This window comes from Crotalus tigris, unplaced genomic scaffold (genome assembly GCF_016545835.1).
Source record: "Crotalus tigris isolate CLP2741 ecotype Arizona unplaced genomic scaffold, ASM1654583v1 scf7180000017663.5292952, whole genome shotgun sequence".
In the NCBI taxonomy this organism is placed as follows: domain Eukaryota; kingdom Metazoa; phylum Chordata; class Lepidosauria; order Squamata; family Viperidae; genus Crotalus; species Crotalus tigris.
Window position 1 is genome coordinate 4,420,494 of NW_024096550.1, and position 16,653 is coordinate 4,437,146.

At 35.9% G+C, this 16,653-nt stretch overlaps 1 protein-coding gene across 4 annotated transcripts in view; it reads right to left on the minus strand.

The window, feature by feature from the left end:
• Nucleotides 1-5,297: 5,297 nt before the first annotated feature.
• PDE6C (phosphodiesterase 6C) overlaps nucleotides 5,298-16,653 on the minus strand; it is a 78,123-nt gene continuing 66,767 nt past the window's right edge. For 3 of the 4 annotated variants that reach the window (XM_039336016.1, XM_039336014.1, XM_039336017.1), the window contains 10 exons: nucleotides 16,127-16,234; nucleotides 15,830-15,939; nucleotides 13,675-13,762; nucleotides 13,434-13,534; nucleotides 12,542-12,649; nucleotides 12,392-12,455; nucleotides 10,839-10,913; nucleotides 10,664-10,747; nucleotides 9,834-9,984; nucleotides 5,298-6,253 (listed from right to left, as the gene is read on the minus strand). In XM_039336016.1, the coding sequence (XP_039191950.1) occupies nucleotides 6,192-6,253; nucleotides 9,834-9,984; nucleotides 10,664-10,747; nucleotides 10,839-10,913; nucleotides 12,392-12,455; nucleotides 12,542-12,649; nucleotides 13,434-13,534; nucleotides 13,675-13,762; nucleotides 15,830-15,939; nucleotides 16,127-16,234 (951 nt within the window). In that variant the 3' untranslated portion in view covers nucleotides 5,298-6,191. The remainder of the gene's footprint in view (nucleotides 6,254-9,833; nucleotides 9,985-10,663; nucleotides 10,748-10,838; nucleotides 10,914-12,391; nucleotides 12,456-12,541; nucleotides 12,650-13,433; nucleotides 13,535-13,674; nucleotides 13,763-15,829; nucleotides 15,940-16,126; nucleotides 16,235-16,653) is intronic. The other variant, XM_039336015.1, reaches the window with a different exon arrangement.

Consider the following 16,653-nt stretch of genomic DNA (forward strand, 5'->3'; position numbering starts at 1 on the left):
TTCGGTGATATATAAGATACAATGCAAGGACTGTTCCTGCAACTACGTTGGGGAGACATCTAAGAGGCTAAAGACCAGGGTGCATGAACACGCGCTGGCTGTTAAAAGACACGAACAACATGAACACATATGGTCAATTTTGGTCTTGCCAATGCACAGATTTTGTCTGGAGATATCACCAAGGGAGGCTGCCTACTTAAAGAGGCTTGGCTTTCTGATGAAAACTCTATAGACCGCCATGTAGAACTCTGCTCAGCACACCAAATGCTGAGAACATGGGAAAAACAACGCCAGGATTCCCAATTAAAGCAATTTATCCACCCTTTACAGGACCAGAGGGGTATAGCAATAGAAAGAACAGGGGACCCCCCGTTGGGAGTCTGTACAGAAGCAAGAGAGCTAATTAAGGGTGGAGTAGAATCCAATACACATCTTGCAGAGAGTTTGGTGATGCAGGCGCGAGGATTACGAGCGATGGAAGATCGGAGTGAATGGCAGAAAGGAGGCTTTCAACATGCCTTGGGGCATCCCCTGAGAGGGGCAACGTCCTCCAACAGAAGAATGGAGACAGGAACGGGCGTGCTAGAGCCTTCCTGGACAAACATTCAGACCCGTTTGACGGACCATCTTGGAAGCACTCACACACGCGCAGGAGCAATGGGGCGAGAAAGCAAGAGGGTTCTATTGGATACACATCCTGCTAACAGCCTGCTAGGGACGGAACGGTTATGCCTTGGGGTAGAGATGAGGAGAGGGAATAAACGAAAGTGTGTAGCACAAGGGGGTGGTTGGAGACACACGAGTGAATCAATGGTTGGGGAAAAGGAGGGGGGAGCAACATCCCTAAAAATCATTGAGACTACAGCAGATAGCTGTGAGCAGATGAGGGAAACGGTCAAAAGGAAGGGGGAGGAGGGAACAACGAATCTGGGTAATTGGATACATATGAAGAAAGCAATGGGCAAAAAGAAGAAGAAAGGGGGAGCAGCAGCCCTAGAAGTTAGTGGGGCAATAACAGACAGCAGGGGGTGCACAAGGGAGGGGATTGGAGAAAAGAAAGTGGATAAGGGAACTGCGGCTTTAAAAACCATCAAGGGAACAGTGATTACGTGCCTTCCAAGAATGAAACAATTAGAGATATCAGATGGACCGATGACTAGGTCCAGGAGCTGTGAGCAAAATTGGCCGGCATTACATAAAGGGAACTCCCATTGACTTCTTTTTATGCTCTGATGATGTTGGCAGTGCTGGCCGACGAAAGCTCAGCATTTTATTAAACAAATTCTAGTTTGATCTTATTTGATATTTGACCACAGCTGCATCATTAGCCACTTTAAACCCCTCCAATCCAAACATGAAGCAAACTGACACCCACCATGAAGATGAGGCACGACCACGAACGTGAAGCCAAACAACAGCATTGCAGCTCACCATCTCAAATCCCCCCGCAACTCAGACTAACCTGAGCACAACAAAGCCCCCACCCAAACAGAACACTCCCCCATCCAATCAGAGCCCCCAACCAATCAGAACACACCTCCACCCAATCAGAACATAGCCAAGCTCCCACCCAATCAGTTCATACCCCCACTGGCAGTTAAAAGGAAGAAACAGCTACGATCACACATTGCTCCTAGAAGCACGAAGCCGAAAACACCAGCCTGAAGATGACGAATGGGACTTCGTCGAAACGTCGCCAAGACACTTCCAATTTTACACGGGAGAAAACCCGAATAACCAAAGACCTACAGACATATATATGGGAAGGATGAAACCTGCAAGTATCTGGGCATTTTATAGTTGAATAATATCAAGCATAAGCGAGTAAAAAATGTAAATAGTGAAGAATATATACAAAGAGTGAGACAATTGCTAAAGACAAAATTGAATGGTGAAAACACCATCAAAACCATCAATACTTGGGCCACAGTGTGATATGATATGCTACTCGAATTATTAATTGTACACCAATTGAACTGAGTGGGACCAAAATAACAAGAAAACTGATGAATATTCACTATAAATTACATCCTTGTAGTGATATGGATAGATTGTACCTGCCTCACAAAAATAGAGGCAGAGGTTTACTTCAAGTCAAATTGTCATAGAAGAAAAAGCATTCATTGAATGATTATGTAAAAGACAGCCAAGAAAATATATTGACGCAAATTAAAGATTGGAACTTATTGAATGTAAAGGAAACAAAACATGAATGTTGAAAGAACGTAATAAAAACAAACAATGCTGGTAAGGAATAGCTATTGCAGAATTAATTTATACAAAAGCTTGTGCGGACGGTGGATAAAGATAAAGATAAAACTTGGCTTACAATTAGAACATTTATAAAAGAGACTCAACTGTTGAATTTGACAGCTCAAATGAACTAATGCAAGCTAGGCCACAAATGAAAAATCATATGATTCAAAGTGGAGATTATGCAAAGAAACAGAAGACCTTATACTTGTTTTGCATAAGAAGATTGCATAAATTGATTATAAACAATGATATAACATAGTCACCAAAATGATTCATTAGAATATCTAAAAATTATCATGTGCCAGTAATGAAAAATTGGTGGGATCATATAGTTGAAAAAATAGTCAAAGATGAACAGGTTAAAATATAGTGGAATTTCTGAATACAAACTGGTAAAGTCTTGGCACTTAATACACCAGATTTAACTGGTTGAAGAGAAGAAAGTGTGGATAATTGATGTGGCAATACTAGGAGATGGTAAAATATTTCATCTTTCTCATCTCATCTTTCCTACTACCTTCTATTAGTATCTTATGAATTATCACTTGTTTGTATCTTATGATTTATGACTTATCTCTTTGTTGTTTGTATGTACACTGAGAGCTTATGCACTGGAGACAAATTCCTTGTGTGGCCAATCACACTTTATTGGTGAATAAAAAATATTCCAATAGAAAATAAAGAATTAGGCAAGAACACAAAGTATTAAGAACTAAAAATTGAAATGGAAAAATTATGGCATAAACTAGCTATGATGGTCCCAGTGGCTATCGGCACACTGGGTGTTATATCAAAAATCTGGAATAGCCTTTAGAAAATATACACATTCTGTCAATTGTAAAAGGCTGCATTGCTTGAGATGCAGGCACAGTATACTATGCCGATGTATAATGCACCCTAGGTTTTGGGGACGAACTCGATGCATATGACGGCCAACACCAGCAGTTCCAGAATTGCCAAAATGGAAGCTGTGAGTTCATATTGTGAATAATAATAATAAACAATCCTAGATAGTCTCATTGACCTTTTTGAATCTATAAATAAGTCTATAGATCCCTTTTTTACCAGAATCCACCATATTTTCAATTCCCTTTTTGCTCAGATGAATACGCTTCCTTTCTTTTGATCGTCTCCTCTGGTTTCTCAGCAATTCTGTTGGCTACTGTTGTATTGGCTGTCAGCCACCTGGGTTTGGCATTAAAGGGGAATGATTAATACTACTTGCATTTGTCCTGAAGGCAAACAGATGCTTCGCGGAAGGCAAATCGCATAGTCCCTTTTTGCAACTTCTTGATGCAATTGCATCTTTCCTGGAATCTTGCAGCTACTCTCTGCAGATGCAGCATAATCCTTAGAAAGATGTGATTTCCCTTGGGAGGTATGGTAAACTGAAGATGTCTCCACAAAAGCAGAGCTGAAAATTATGGAAAAGATCATGGGCTATTTTCCTTGCAGTAACACACACGTGAAGCCCCTCTTTTGAATGCTTTGCACAGCCCTAGTATCTTGAGCCAAAGTGAGATGAAGTGCTTTCATTACAACTGAAATCTACATAGGGCACACCTATGAACATACAATTATATTCAAAGGAATATAATACTCACTTTAAAACTAAGGGTTGAATATGCCATCTAATCAGATTCCTGATTCCATACTTGTTTCATAATGCAGAACTTGGATGAATGTTCAAATATCTCACTCACTGTGGTATATAAAAACCACAGAAAAAGTTGGCTATTGAAGAACTTTTAGCAGATTAACAATGCAGTAAATGACATTTTAGACCTAAGAAGGGAGAGAGGGTAAGAAATAGACTGAGAATAGCTTTTCTTTGATTCTGTATGGGATAAGAGGGGGCAGAGAGAAATCCTGGCAAATGGTTGATGTGCTGTTCTATACCCTACAACAATAAAGTAGCATTGCGGAGTTTGTTTCCTCACCCATATTCCCAAAGGACTGACTCTCAAAGAGCTACTTAAAATAACTGCATTTTTCACAGATCATGCATACAGAAGTAAGGGTGAAACAAGGCTAAACAAGGGTGTCCTCAAATGGCAAAGAAAAGTAGCCTTCTTTCAGGGCTTCTTTACATAAGAAGATGGATTTAAAGGTTAATTCTTTGACACTTGCAAGATGGCAGTCAAATCCAATAAGCAGCAGCCCATTTACATCTATCTAACTGGTCTCTTGAGAGCTTTAGAGGAGCTGTTTGCGATAGTTGCTTATCCAAACCCTCTTAAACATCTGTCTGTTTTGGATGCTAACTTTCTTGTAGAACTTCGTAATGTGGTTATTGAAACAAATCTGCACATGCTGATCTAATTCCATCATGCACAAGCAAATATACTCTTGTATCTATATTTAGTAAAGAAAAACATGGATATTTATATCTCTGCTGCATTATACAGTTGTCCCATCCACCTAGAATCATTAGATGAGGCAGCTTACAGATAAAGGAATGAACAAATAAAATAAGTATAGAACTACAACAGCAACAAATTAATGGAACAGACTATAACCTGGTTATTCATGGTCATTATCTTTAAAAGATAACAGGAAACATTTAGTTGCCCTTTGTGAAAGAGGGAGATATTTCCATCTTTATTCTAAAGGAGATGTTCTGTATTTCAAGATAGAAAAACAAAATGGTGGAACTGTTGGGTATTGCCATGCTTGGATAGTCTTGTCAGTTCTGTAACCTTGTTTATATTGGGAGACTTATTACAGAGCAGATCTTAATGAAAATCTCTCCATTTCCCTGTTGTCTTAAACTACCTCTGAAAATGATTCATCCATATAGGTCGGGTGATAAATGCAATCAATATGGAGACATAATCCTTTATTGAATTTCATGGCCTTAGATTTCATGGGCAGGCAGCTAAAAATGGTTAGCAGGTTTTCCCATTCTTTTTAGTTTGGGGAAAGACAAATTACTATTGAAAAACTTCCACCTTGTGATTTTCCATTTGGACTCTTTTTAAACACCCTTAATGTGGAAATAATGTGTAATTACTACCAAAGAGACAATTATATACAGTATATATAATCATAAAATATATAATTCATTTGTCTGAGTAAATACAATATTTGTAGGCTAAACTGAAAAATCACCCCAAACACCTTTATGGCTGTTTGCAGCATCCCACACTCACATAACCATGATTTGCAATATTTTTTGTCCATTTGTGGCATTACTTCCAGTTTTTGGCAAAATGCCCATTGTGAAAAATGGATTCACTTAACAATCACATGGTTGACTTAACCGCCGCAAATAAAATATTGAAAAATCATGTCCGATCATGTGATGCCTCGACTTACAAACACAATGACTAACGATCATAATTCCAACGGTCATAAGTTGAGGACTCTGTACTAGAATCCTTTTTCTGAATTTAGAGATATTTTTGAAGTAAGCCCGTTTCTAGCCATAAGCTTATGCTAAAGATAGAGCTTTCAAAATGACATGAGCTATAACTTTATTGGTAATAGTAAAAGTAAGAATATAAATTATTCCAGGGGAAGTAACTAGACATAATATAAAACTTACTTCTGTGCATTAATAATTACAGTGCTACAATTACAGTGCTCTGTATTGTGCAATACAGAGTTTATCATGAAATTAATTGACAGTTGTGTAAAATTATAATTTCTTGAAAGTTCACAAGTTTTAATACATTAAATAAAGAAAGTATTAATTGAGAACAGCAGCAACCAAGAAATGAGTCCACAATCACTTTTAACAAAGTAATCTCAGGTTATTCATTTCTTTAACCATTTCCATTTTCCTTTGGTGGAAATGTTCCACTTCCATTCTTTTAGTTAGTACCGGTAAATAAGCAAAGACTGAACAGTTTATGTTCCATACATTGACAGAAATCCTTGACCTCACTGAAGATGTTGATAGATTTCTTGATTGTAGCACCTCTTGCATTTAATTATAAAATTATACATGTTTTTGATTTGCCATCTGCTGAGTCTCCATTTCCACTATCTTCTGCTAATAAAATGCAAAAAAGAGGTATAAATATGCATGCATTTTAATTTTTGAAGTGGTTTTTTGGTGTATATCTTAGCATGAGAAGAATCATCTAATCATTTGAAAGTTCAATACATTTTCACTGCTGACATCATTGAATGCACTCTGGTACATTCTTTCATTATAACCAATTATTAATTATCAGATGTATAAACATCATGCAACATTTCTCTGTGGACATTTTGGAACATAAAGTTAAGTGATAGGACAATATAATCCTTTTTCATACTTGACCAATATAAGCTTTTCTCTTAGTTAATTTGAAATGATCACACAAGATTGTATTGGTTATGGTTTTTTTCATGACAATTGGTTCTTTTCTGATTTACTTGCATTAATTACCAACATTAGAATTAAACTTAAATTTCAAAACTGGGGATCACTATGTTACTAGGTTATTTTTGTTCTTTTTCATCTGTATGGAAACTTTATCTATTGCCTATCTCCTGAAATGCTGAAGTATAATTAACAGTATAATTTTTACTTGAATTTTGAGGTGTTGTATTTATTTTTCTCCCAAACTTCCCACTATAATGGTTCATTTAACTGTATTTCATTTATTTTTAAAGCGTTTACATTGCACAACCTAATTACATTGAACAGCAGGAAGCACTACATGGTTGGTTCCCTCCTATTTGAGCCTTGTCAGATGTGAGTAGCCTGATGTTATTCTGTGGGGTTTCAAACCTTTGTACTTTAGATAACTAATGTATATACAGGGCATTAACTTTAGGAGCTGCATAGAACCTGCTACTCAGTGGTTGAAGGAAAGAATATATGGAAGCTATCAGAACAGTACATTTAATATATATCAGCCTTTCACAACTGGGGTTCTCAGAAAGGTTGCTAGATGTTCCACAAAAGATGGTGTGGGGGGAGAGAATTTGATGGTGAGCCCTGGGCAATGCTAGTGTTGGAATTTTTACATTCTACAACTCAGCTACCAGCCTACTGTTTTGTTAGGGGTTCAGTGACACAATTAAAATCCAAAACACAGCTTTGCATTTGGGGGGAAGAGAGAACCAACCAGAGTAGGCTGATCAGTTGTCCAAAATAAACCAAACCAGAAAAATGCCATTCTCTACTCAAAACAGGCTTGACATTATTTGCTGATCACTCTCACATGCTGTGAGTTGTAGATATAAGCTTAATGTAGGAGTTCCCTGAGACCTGAAAATTATATTAAGGGTTCTTCCTAGATAAAAGTTTGAGAACTGCTGGCATGTCTAGTCTATCTTCCCTTAAGCTGTCAGAGCAGTGAGTTATTTTTACACATTGTATAATAGGGTGGTCCAAAGATAAATATTTGGTATAATCAATGCCATATTGAAATCTGGTGACAAACTATATGTTAATTACAGAATTGTTTTATATTTCCATATATAATTAATCTCAGTGATAGTTTGATAACCCACATAGAAATATCCTGATTTTTTTTTAGTTTATATATAATTGCCTTACTGTTTTAATATGGTATAATAATGGAAGAGTGTAATGCTTAACTACAGATTTTACAGACAGATCTATGCATATTTTATAGAATGTTTGAATTATAGTTCCCAAAAATAGCTTTTGAAAAATTAGGATGTTCATCTATTCTGATGTGCTTTTTAAAGATATTCCATTAAAACATATTTAATTTTGAAAAACAATGTTTATTAAAAATATTATAATATAAGCATTTACAATTTGTTTTAGTTTTGCATGTGAAAGAGAAGACTGATAGAAAATGAAGAACTTCCATTATCTACATTCTTTCTAAACTGATGGGCAATGCTAATAGAAAAAACATCATGTAAAGCACTTATGAAAAAGTGCCATCATAACTGATAATAAAACTATGTGAGAACATTTTCTTTAAAATATACATTTTAGGTCAGCCCATAGAATTGATTAGGAGTAGGTTATGAGTAGGCCAAAGATGGTACTTCTTCACAAAATTAATTTATGAAATTAAATTCCACTAGGTAAATTGATTTTGCCTTTAGCTTATGTGACTTTGAAGTTAGGCCACTACCAGTATCCATCTAGTTCAGGGGTTCTCAACCTTGACAACTTTAAGACTTGTGGACTTCAATTCCCAGAATTCCTCAGCCAGCAAAGCTGGCTGAGGAATTCTGGGAGTTGAAGTCCACAAGTCTTAAAGTTGTCAAGGTTGAGAACCCCTGATCTAGTTGTTATTTTTACCAGTTGCTATTAGTATAATAGATATATATGCTTCTGAAAACTTTTTTCAGAACTGAAAGAGAGAATGTTCAAATTTGCCAACTTTGAAAGTCTTCATTCCTTCTGGCAGATTGCAAGCTGCTGTTTTCAAGAGTGTAGAATATTTTCAAGATCAGACCACTGGTGGTCTCCAAAAAGGGAGGACAGAATAATAGTTTACACAACTTTCAGTTGCTATTATTTAATAAGGCAGCATAATTATTGACCCTAATCTAACACTAATTATATATCAGCAAAGTGAAAATGTAATTGGAGATCATGACCAGGGAAATAATATACTTCAGAACTCATTATTCACTCATAACAAAAAGAGATATAAGTGAATTGATTTCTTACTGGTAGCTGATTTATGCTTTCCATTGCAAAATAAACAAATTGGGCTATTTATGGGAATTCCTTGGTTAGATTGGGGCCAATGGACTTTTTATGATGTCATTAACAGTCTACAAAATGTTAAAGTAAATTATAGCTATTATTGATCCAATCGCATTTTCAGGATAGTCTCTCTTGATTGTGGCCTCAAACCGTGCAAGATACAGCAAGAAAATAAAATATTAAAAAAAACTACTGTAGCACAAATTAGAATTGATTCAGCAGCTCCATTCTCATTAAATCATACCATTTGCATAATTTCTGATCCAAAATCTTAAATCTAGACTAATTTAGAGTTTTAACTTTTGAAGTTAGAAAGTTGGCTGATTCAAAATGTTACCAGATAATAAGTTTCAACTGTGATTTATTTAAATATGATCTTGATAAACATATAGTGGCTTAAAATTGGTATGCCTTATTTCTGTAGTTTTGGTTTGTCTGCACTCTTTTTTAATTTGCTGCTTACTGTCCCACTAAAGAAACTACATTAGAACTGCATTCAGATGGATTCACCCCAAAGTGAATCAGTATCTTCCCTCCCTCCCTCCCTCCCTCCCTCCCTCCCTCTGAAGATACTGTCTGGAAACTAGAATACACTTTAAAATGAAAGGTTCTGAATTTTGGCTGATTTCTTGCTTTATTTCTTCATATTATTCCTGAATCTTATGTCTAAACCAATTTAAACTCTTTTCAATTAGTGGGCTCCTGAGATATTTAGATTTTGCCCATAATGATCTGTCATTATTTACACTAATCCCCTAAAGGATAACTGAGTTAATCTGTTGCAGCAAAGAACTGGTGGTATGTACTGCAGACCATGAAATTATATAAATTAAAACTACATTTGGTACCTTAAGTTCCAAATTCAGCAACAATTCTCAATGTTGCAGAAATATTTGCATGTACAGGATTGGCTAAATCAGCACATTTCTATATGCCTAACCTTTCTTGCCATCAACTTCTAGCTTTTTCTTTTCTTCTTCAAGAGCTTTCATCTTCTCGTCATAAATATCACCTAGCGCTTTCCATTTCACTCGATTGTTTTGAAGACCATCAAGCATAGGTGTAATTTCTTTATGGAACCTTGAGAATTCCTAAAGAAATAGTGGAGTTCCATATATTTATCATTAAAATGGAAAATTAGCAGTAGCATATATGCATTTTTAAACATAGAAAAATCTTTATTAGAAAACAAAGAGGACTGAAAAATCTTATCAGCCCAATATTTTTCTTTAGGGACGCATTTCTTACATTTATTACACAAGGAAAATTTATAACGGCAGGTTTTCCTTTGGCACTTAGAGTTCCATCCTTCACTGTTTTTAGGTACTATTGTTGATTCCAACCCACAACACTAGAATGAGGCTAACATTTCTATCAGAAAAATGTAGGAGATAATTTGTCTCTCTACTGCCATTTTGTTTCAACCTGCATCAAATACTGAACTCACCAGTCAAGAGGAAGATGTAGGTTTGAAAATTGGGAATGTTTTCCTAATATCCGTTTCTGTTTTAATGCAAGCATATTTTGGTTTTATTGAATGTAATGCATGTGGTTTGATATCTTGACTGGAAAATACATTAACACTTGTAGGAAATACTCCAGAGACTCAACATTTCAGGGCATTCACAAACATTTGAGCTTATAAGTACAATGGTTGTTTATTTAATGTCTTTTCATCAAAAACTGCTCTGTGCAAATTTAATCTTATATTTTGTATTTCTGTATAAGAACATATATAACAAAATGGAATAATATGAAGTTATCTCTTACCTTATACACAAAGGTACATACAAAATCAATGAAACCACATTGAAGCTTAGGTAATTCATCCTTCTTGGCTCTGTCCATCAAAGGCTAGAAAGGATTGAAAAAAGTAATTAGTGGGGATGTAACTGGATTATTTTTAAGATTGAAACCATGCTGGGTAAAATAATAAACTGCTTACAATTGGCTGTTGCTGTAGGACTGTTTGTTCAAGATCACCTTGCTCCCAAAATTCACTTGCAACCATCAAAGCAACCTGAGAATGGATAATAATTAATTTTATGTTTTTTGCAATAGTTGTCAGCTACTAGAGTAATTAGTCATGTCCTCATCAAAGCATGCATTTATTTTGTGGATATTTTTTATTATTTTAATGTTCTTAATTGCTTTATAATTTTAGAATTGTAACTTGCCCAGAAACACTTGGTTGAGATAGATAGCTATAGAAAATGAATGAATGAATGCATTCATTTGCCCATCATAGTCACATTTCTCACATCTAACATATACTACATATAAGTAAGTACCATAGTACTCAATATCCTTACTTGTAAAATCTTTTTAAAGCTGCCACAGAAGAAGGCTTTCAAGCAGAATTAAAATGGAACTGAATTGTTTTTAAATGTGTATTTGGTTTAAAATTAATCATGCTTTTGTTTTAAATGGGGTACATACTGGGGGCAGGGGCATATGGGAACTGACCTTGGCCTTGCTAATTACCAGGTCTGCTTGCAGTGCTGAAAACCAGGGGGAAGCTGTCTCAAAGTTTGTTAATAAAAGGAAGTAACCAGGAACATAATTCTGTCTATATTTTAATGTAGCCAGATTTGGTATATTTGATTGCTCCATGTAAAAGAATATTGTAGAAAAGGGCAGAAAAAAAGATCTTTTCTATGAAAAAAATGCTAACCCTTTAGGACCTTGTTTTATTTTTAGAAAATGTTCACAAAAAGAAAACACATACAGTGTATGTATGGTCGGTAAAAATGGGTGGAGACTATTTCTTAAGCGAACATGTAAATGGGATATAAATCTAAGTAGTAAATGTGTTTCTTGTTACCACTGCTAGAAATGAATCCTCCTATAAACAGTGACCAGATGATTGTCAAGCATGTTCCAGATTAATAAGTAATGTGGTCTTCACAGACAATTTGATCCAAATCATAGTTGCGCGATCAATAGCTTGAAAGGGGGATTGGCATGACAGATAGAAAAATGGCCAAAGACAGGCCTAGTTCACAATGGGACAATACAAAAGAAGAGATTTTCTTAACAATGGGCTTAGCAGAAATGTTTGATGACAGGCATCTCAGGGCAGGCAGATCTTGAAAAGTTTTGAGTGTGAATTTCCCCATCTTTGAGCTCAAGTAAAATATGCCATTTAGTTGCAATTTTAAATTACACAAAAGGGAGGGGATCATTAAGTTCAATAAATGAATTAACTTGAATTGTATTACACCAAATTAGGTTTTGATCTAATCATGCTGCATTGGAAATACAGTTGCCAGCATTCAGAATCCAGTATGGCCTTTAGTCTGAAATAGATGGTGTAGCTCAGGGCTAGACTGGGCTTTGGTTTGAACTGGAAATACTGTTAAGGGAGTTTTGGTTCCTTAAAAAAAATGTCAGTTTTCTCCTTTGTTGCATTATACCTAAACTGCTTTGCAAGAACAACAAGTAGACTAAAGAGCATAAATTAAATTCAGAATTTTGCTTGATTCTCATGGTGCCCACCTTACTTTGCACCTCCCAAGGTTTAGTGATGGCAGAAAGGTCACAGCCAGTCATCATCATAGCCCTTTAAATAAAAATAATAGATTTAGGAATATATAGAAAAATCAGTACATTCCATATTGCAGGAAGAGAAAAATTAAATTTACTTACATGATTACTTCTTTTTTGGTAGGGTCCATAGTTATGTATTTAATTGCTTCATTCTCATCTTCCATTTTTTCAGTGGCATCCACTATTTTCTGAAACATAGTCCTTTTTCTGTGAAAAATAGTAACTTTTGTAATACACGTGTCGTCTTTTTTGAGGATCTGCTTCAACATCAATATTATGTGAAGGGTTTTAACCAGTGGTGGGATTCAGCCAGTTTGCACCACTTCAGCAGAACCGGTAGCTAATTTTTTGTTGCCCAGGCCCAGAATGGACTTCCGGAAGCAACATCCACACTGAGAACCAGTTGTTCACATAGTTGACTCCCACCACTGGTTTTAACTTTCCCCTTCCCTCTCCTCCAGTTCCCTGCGGATGATCCAGATTTGCGCTGGATGGTTTCTGCTGGGTCACATTTGAGAGAAGTGTGGGTAAGTGAAAACCTCTGATAGATGCAGATCAATCAGCAGAATTGTACCACAGAATTTAATTCATAGATTTCAGGAGTCCAGCCAACAGATTAGTTGACAAAGCAGAAAGGAATGATGTTTATAATGCTGTATTTTAAGCATGATAGTTCCCTGATCATTATGAGATTTCTTATTAAATCTCAGTATCATATTTACTTCATGTTTTTAAATATACATATTACATAGAGTACATTGGAAAGCAATCATTTTTATGATGCATAGATATGCAAAAGTTCAAATCTGACAGTCACCAATAAGTTCAATTGTTAATGTTTATATCGTTTAACTTGCCTTTAATGATGATTAAAACCACAAAAGAGCAAAAAAAAAGAGATCATTTTTAAAATAAGAGTAGGACAAAATGCAGTAATGTTAATGTGCATAAGAAGACTTTGTTGTTTTATAATAGGAAATAAAGGACTTACTTGAAATACAGAGCCAAGTCAGTTGCTATGATGCAAACTTCAAATATATGCAAAATATTTTCATGCTGGCGTTTATTCAGATTTTGGAAGATGTTTAAACTCTGCAGAATAAAGATTTTTTTTGCAAGTCAGTATTGCTTCCAAAATAGAAAATAGCATTTCCTCCACGTAGGAATGCTACTGTTTTGCTATAGCTGGTAGAAATATTTTCTGTACCAAATGAATGAAAATAAGCACAGACCTCATCCTGTAGCAGGGTTTTACTGTACTCTAGATGGTGCCTTTCTAAAATGGAAGAGCCATGGAGCTTTGCCAATGGAGCTGCTGACCTGGTGAAAAATTAGAGAATTTAGAATACTTCAGGGGTTTTGTTTACCCAAATCTTTGCACATTTTAGAACAGATAACAAACAACCTGTGGAATATAGGCAACATTCTGTTGGCATGCCCAGAACGTCCCTGGAATATCTCCTTATCTGAGGAGATCAGAGGCAAAATAGACGCATTAGGGCTTTGTTTAATATACCTTATTTTATCTCTTAAAATTCCTGGAAACTTAACCCAAAAGTAAGCTGATCTGTTAGATTATGAGGAACAAAATAGGTGCTCTCAGCTTTGCAAAGCTCACAACTTACAGTATATTTTGCCCCTTAACTTCTGATGGTCTTTATACGGCAAAGCAATTTGCCCATTCTTAAAAGTTCATTGACATCCCTCAAGTGCCATCTATGTATTTATTTAATATTAAGCTTGCTGTGTACCCACTTCTGGTATAGAGTTTTTCATTGTTTCTTATCAACGAAGTCCCAGCAACAGATCTTCCTGTTAGTCAGTTTCTGATTCCAGAACTTTTGAGCTCAGCATGGGCAATTGCCAAAAGCTCAGAAGATCTCAGCAATCATCACTGGAGACCCCAGAGACAGGTTTCCTGGACCAACAGTGACTGTTAGATTAGTCATGGTCTGCTCTACACCACTCACAACCTCGGAAATGTAATGGATGTGTCAGATTATAGAGCAATCTTAATGCAAAGTTGTTTTCATTTCAGTTATTTTGAATTCAGCAAATTATCATCCTCATCATGATTATTATTTATACCTTTCTCACTTCCAGGGAAGCTCAGAGAAGTTTAAGGGGGAAAATAAATAAATAAAACCAACCTGTGATTTAAGAATTTGATGATTGGAAAAATCTATGAAAGAAGGAAATTGTGTGTGTGTAGAGAATAGGGTAAAATATCAATGTACTCGTAACTGCTGTTAACAAGAGCAGAGGCTGCTTCTTTATAACTGTTTTTCTTTTCTTTCTACCTTTTTACTTATTATTTTGCCTTCCTGGCTCTTCTCATTCAGAATTTGCATTGTTTTTATTCTTTTAAATTTTTTAAATAAAAATTACACACACATGAGTGGACACACACACACACACACACACACACACACACACAATAAAACTGGCAAGAAAATGAATAGTGGCTTCATTCTTTAAAACAAACTTAAAATAATCTAAAAATCATCCAATTTCAGATGGGTTATCTCACAAATTCCTGAGTGGATGGATGTCTCTTTTAACTGTTTTTTTTTTAATTATTCCCAGCTGAGCCTCCTATATATTATCCCTATTATATAAGGATTTTGCTGTGGATATGCTCTACTCCTGGCAACCAAAAAGCTGAAGCCCAAAGTTTTTCCAGCTGAATGAATTGGAGGATACAAGGGACAGAGCTCATTAGCTTTGCCAAGTTCATTCAGAAGTAGTATGATTTTATCCAAGAGAATTGACTTCACAATATCATATAGCCATATATCTCTTGTCTGATATAGATTCAGCTTCAGTTCCTGGGGCCTCATCCATCATTGCATCCAGACCATTGACAAGCAACTGCACAGCCTTTCCTCATTCAGATGGAAAGGAGAGATGGAGCTATATTAATTATACTGAACTCCAAATATGAGGATGCGCAGATGTAGGTATCAAATAACAAAGGGGAGAGAATTGAATCCAGTGAGATCCACAAATTGGGTGACATGGGCCAAGCAAAAATCTATTGCCACACCTTGGACAGTTCTGCAAGTAAGGATGGAACTGTCCTGGACAGTCCAACAATATCTTCTGTCCAAGGGTTTCAAAGACGACTGAAGAATCAAAGAGAATGCATTAGATAAATAGAACTCTATATTTAGTAGCTGTAATTTCCACGATTAATATGTATTGGGTTGCTTTTGCTGTAGAGTTCAACTAGATAGAATTGTTTGGACTTGCTTGTGGACTTCCCAGGGCATTGTGTGCTGTTTACAGTCAAGGATACACAAGAATGCTAGTTTAAGTGTGAAAGGATTACAGTGACATAAAATAACACATTTAGTAATCAAAGATACACAGAAATATGCTACTCACTTCATTTGATATAAGTTGTTGGTTCCTCTGTGGTCAATATCATGGCAAAAAGCTGCAGCTACCATAGCAAAGGCTTCTAGGTCAGTGTAATATTTCTTTAACTTACCAGTCTATAAAAAGAGAACCTTTTAAAATCATTTCTTTATATTTACATCTACATCTCTATACAGTTGATCATCTATATCTACATCTACATCTCATCTATACATAGCTCTATCTCTATCTCTGTCTACCTCTGTATCCATCCATCACAATGAAAAGCAAATTAAGGCTTAGATCCAAAGAAACAACTGGTACCATTAAAAGAGCAAACATGGTCTGTCCAACGTTAAATCCATGCCGCCAGTTGTGGTAAGTGATGTCACGATATCCTTTTCTGATTGTATACATCCATCTTGTGAGTACCTGTGAAAAATTAAGATATTCCATTCTCCTATGGTACTTGTGAACATTACATAAGACAACAGCTTTAATGGTCACAGTGAAATGATAAGGCTGATAACAAAATTGATGTCAGGTTTGCCAGATAGTCTAGACAAGAATGACATGTAAGAGTATTAGTTCTGACTTTATTTTAATCTTACATTAACAGAATCTTGCAAAGTACATCTGAGATGTTTGATGCACCCCGTTCACTCTGCTGGTTCAGCTGCCTCTTATCTGATTGTTATCTAGTCTGTAGCTCTTCCTTCCTCCCAAGATCATGGCCACATCCCAGTCCAGTAATAGATGAAGATGGATTTGTACAAGAGTCACCTGGTCATGTTGCCAGTTGTTCAAACAGGAACCAAGAGCTCAAGAGAAGTCCCAAAAATGTATACCGG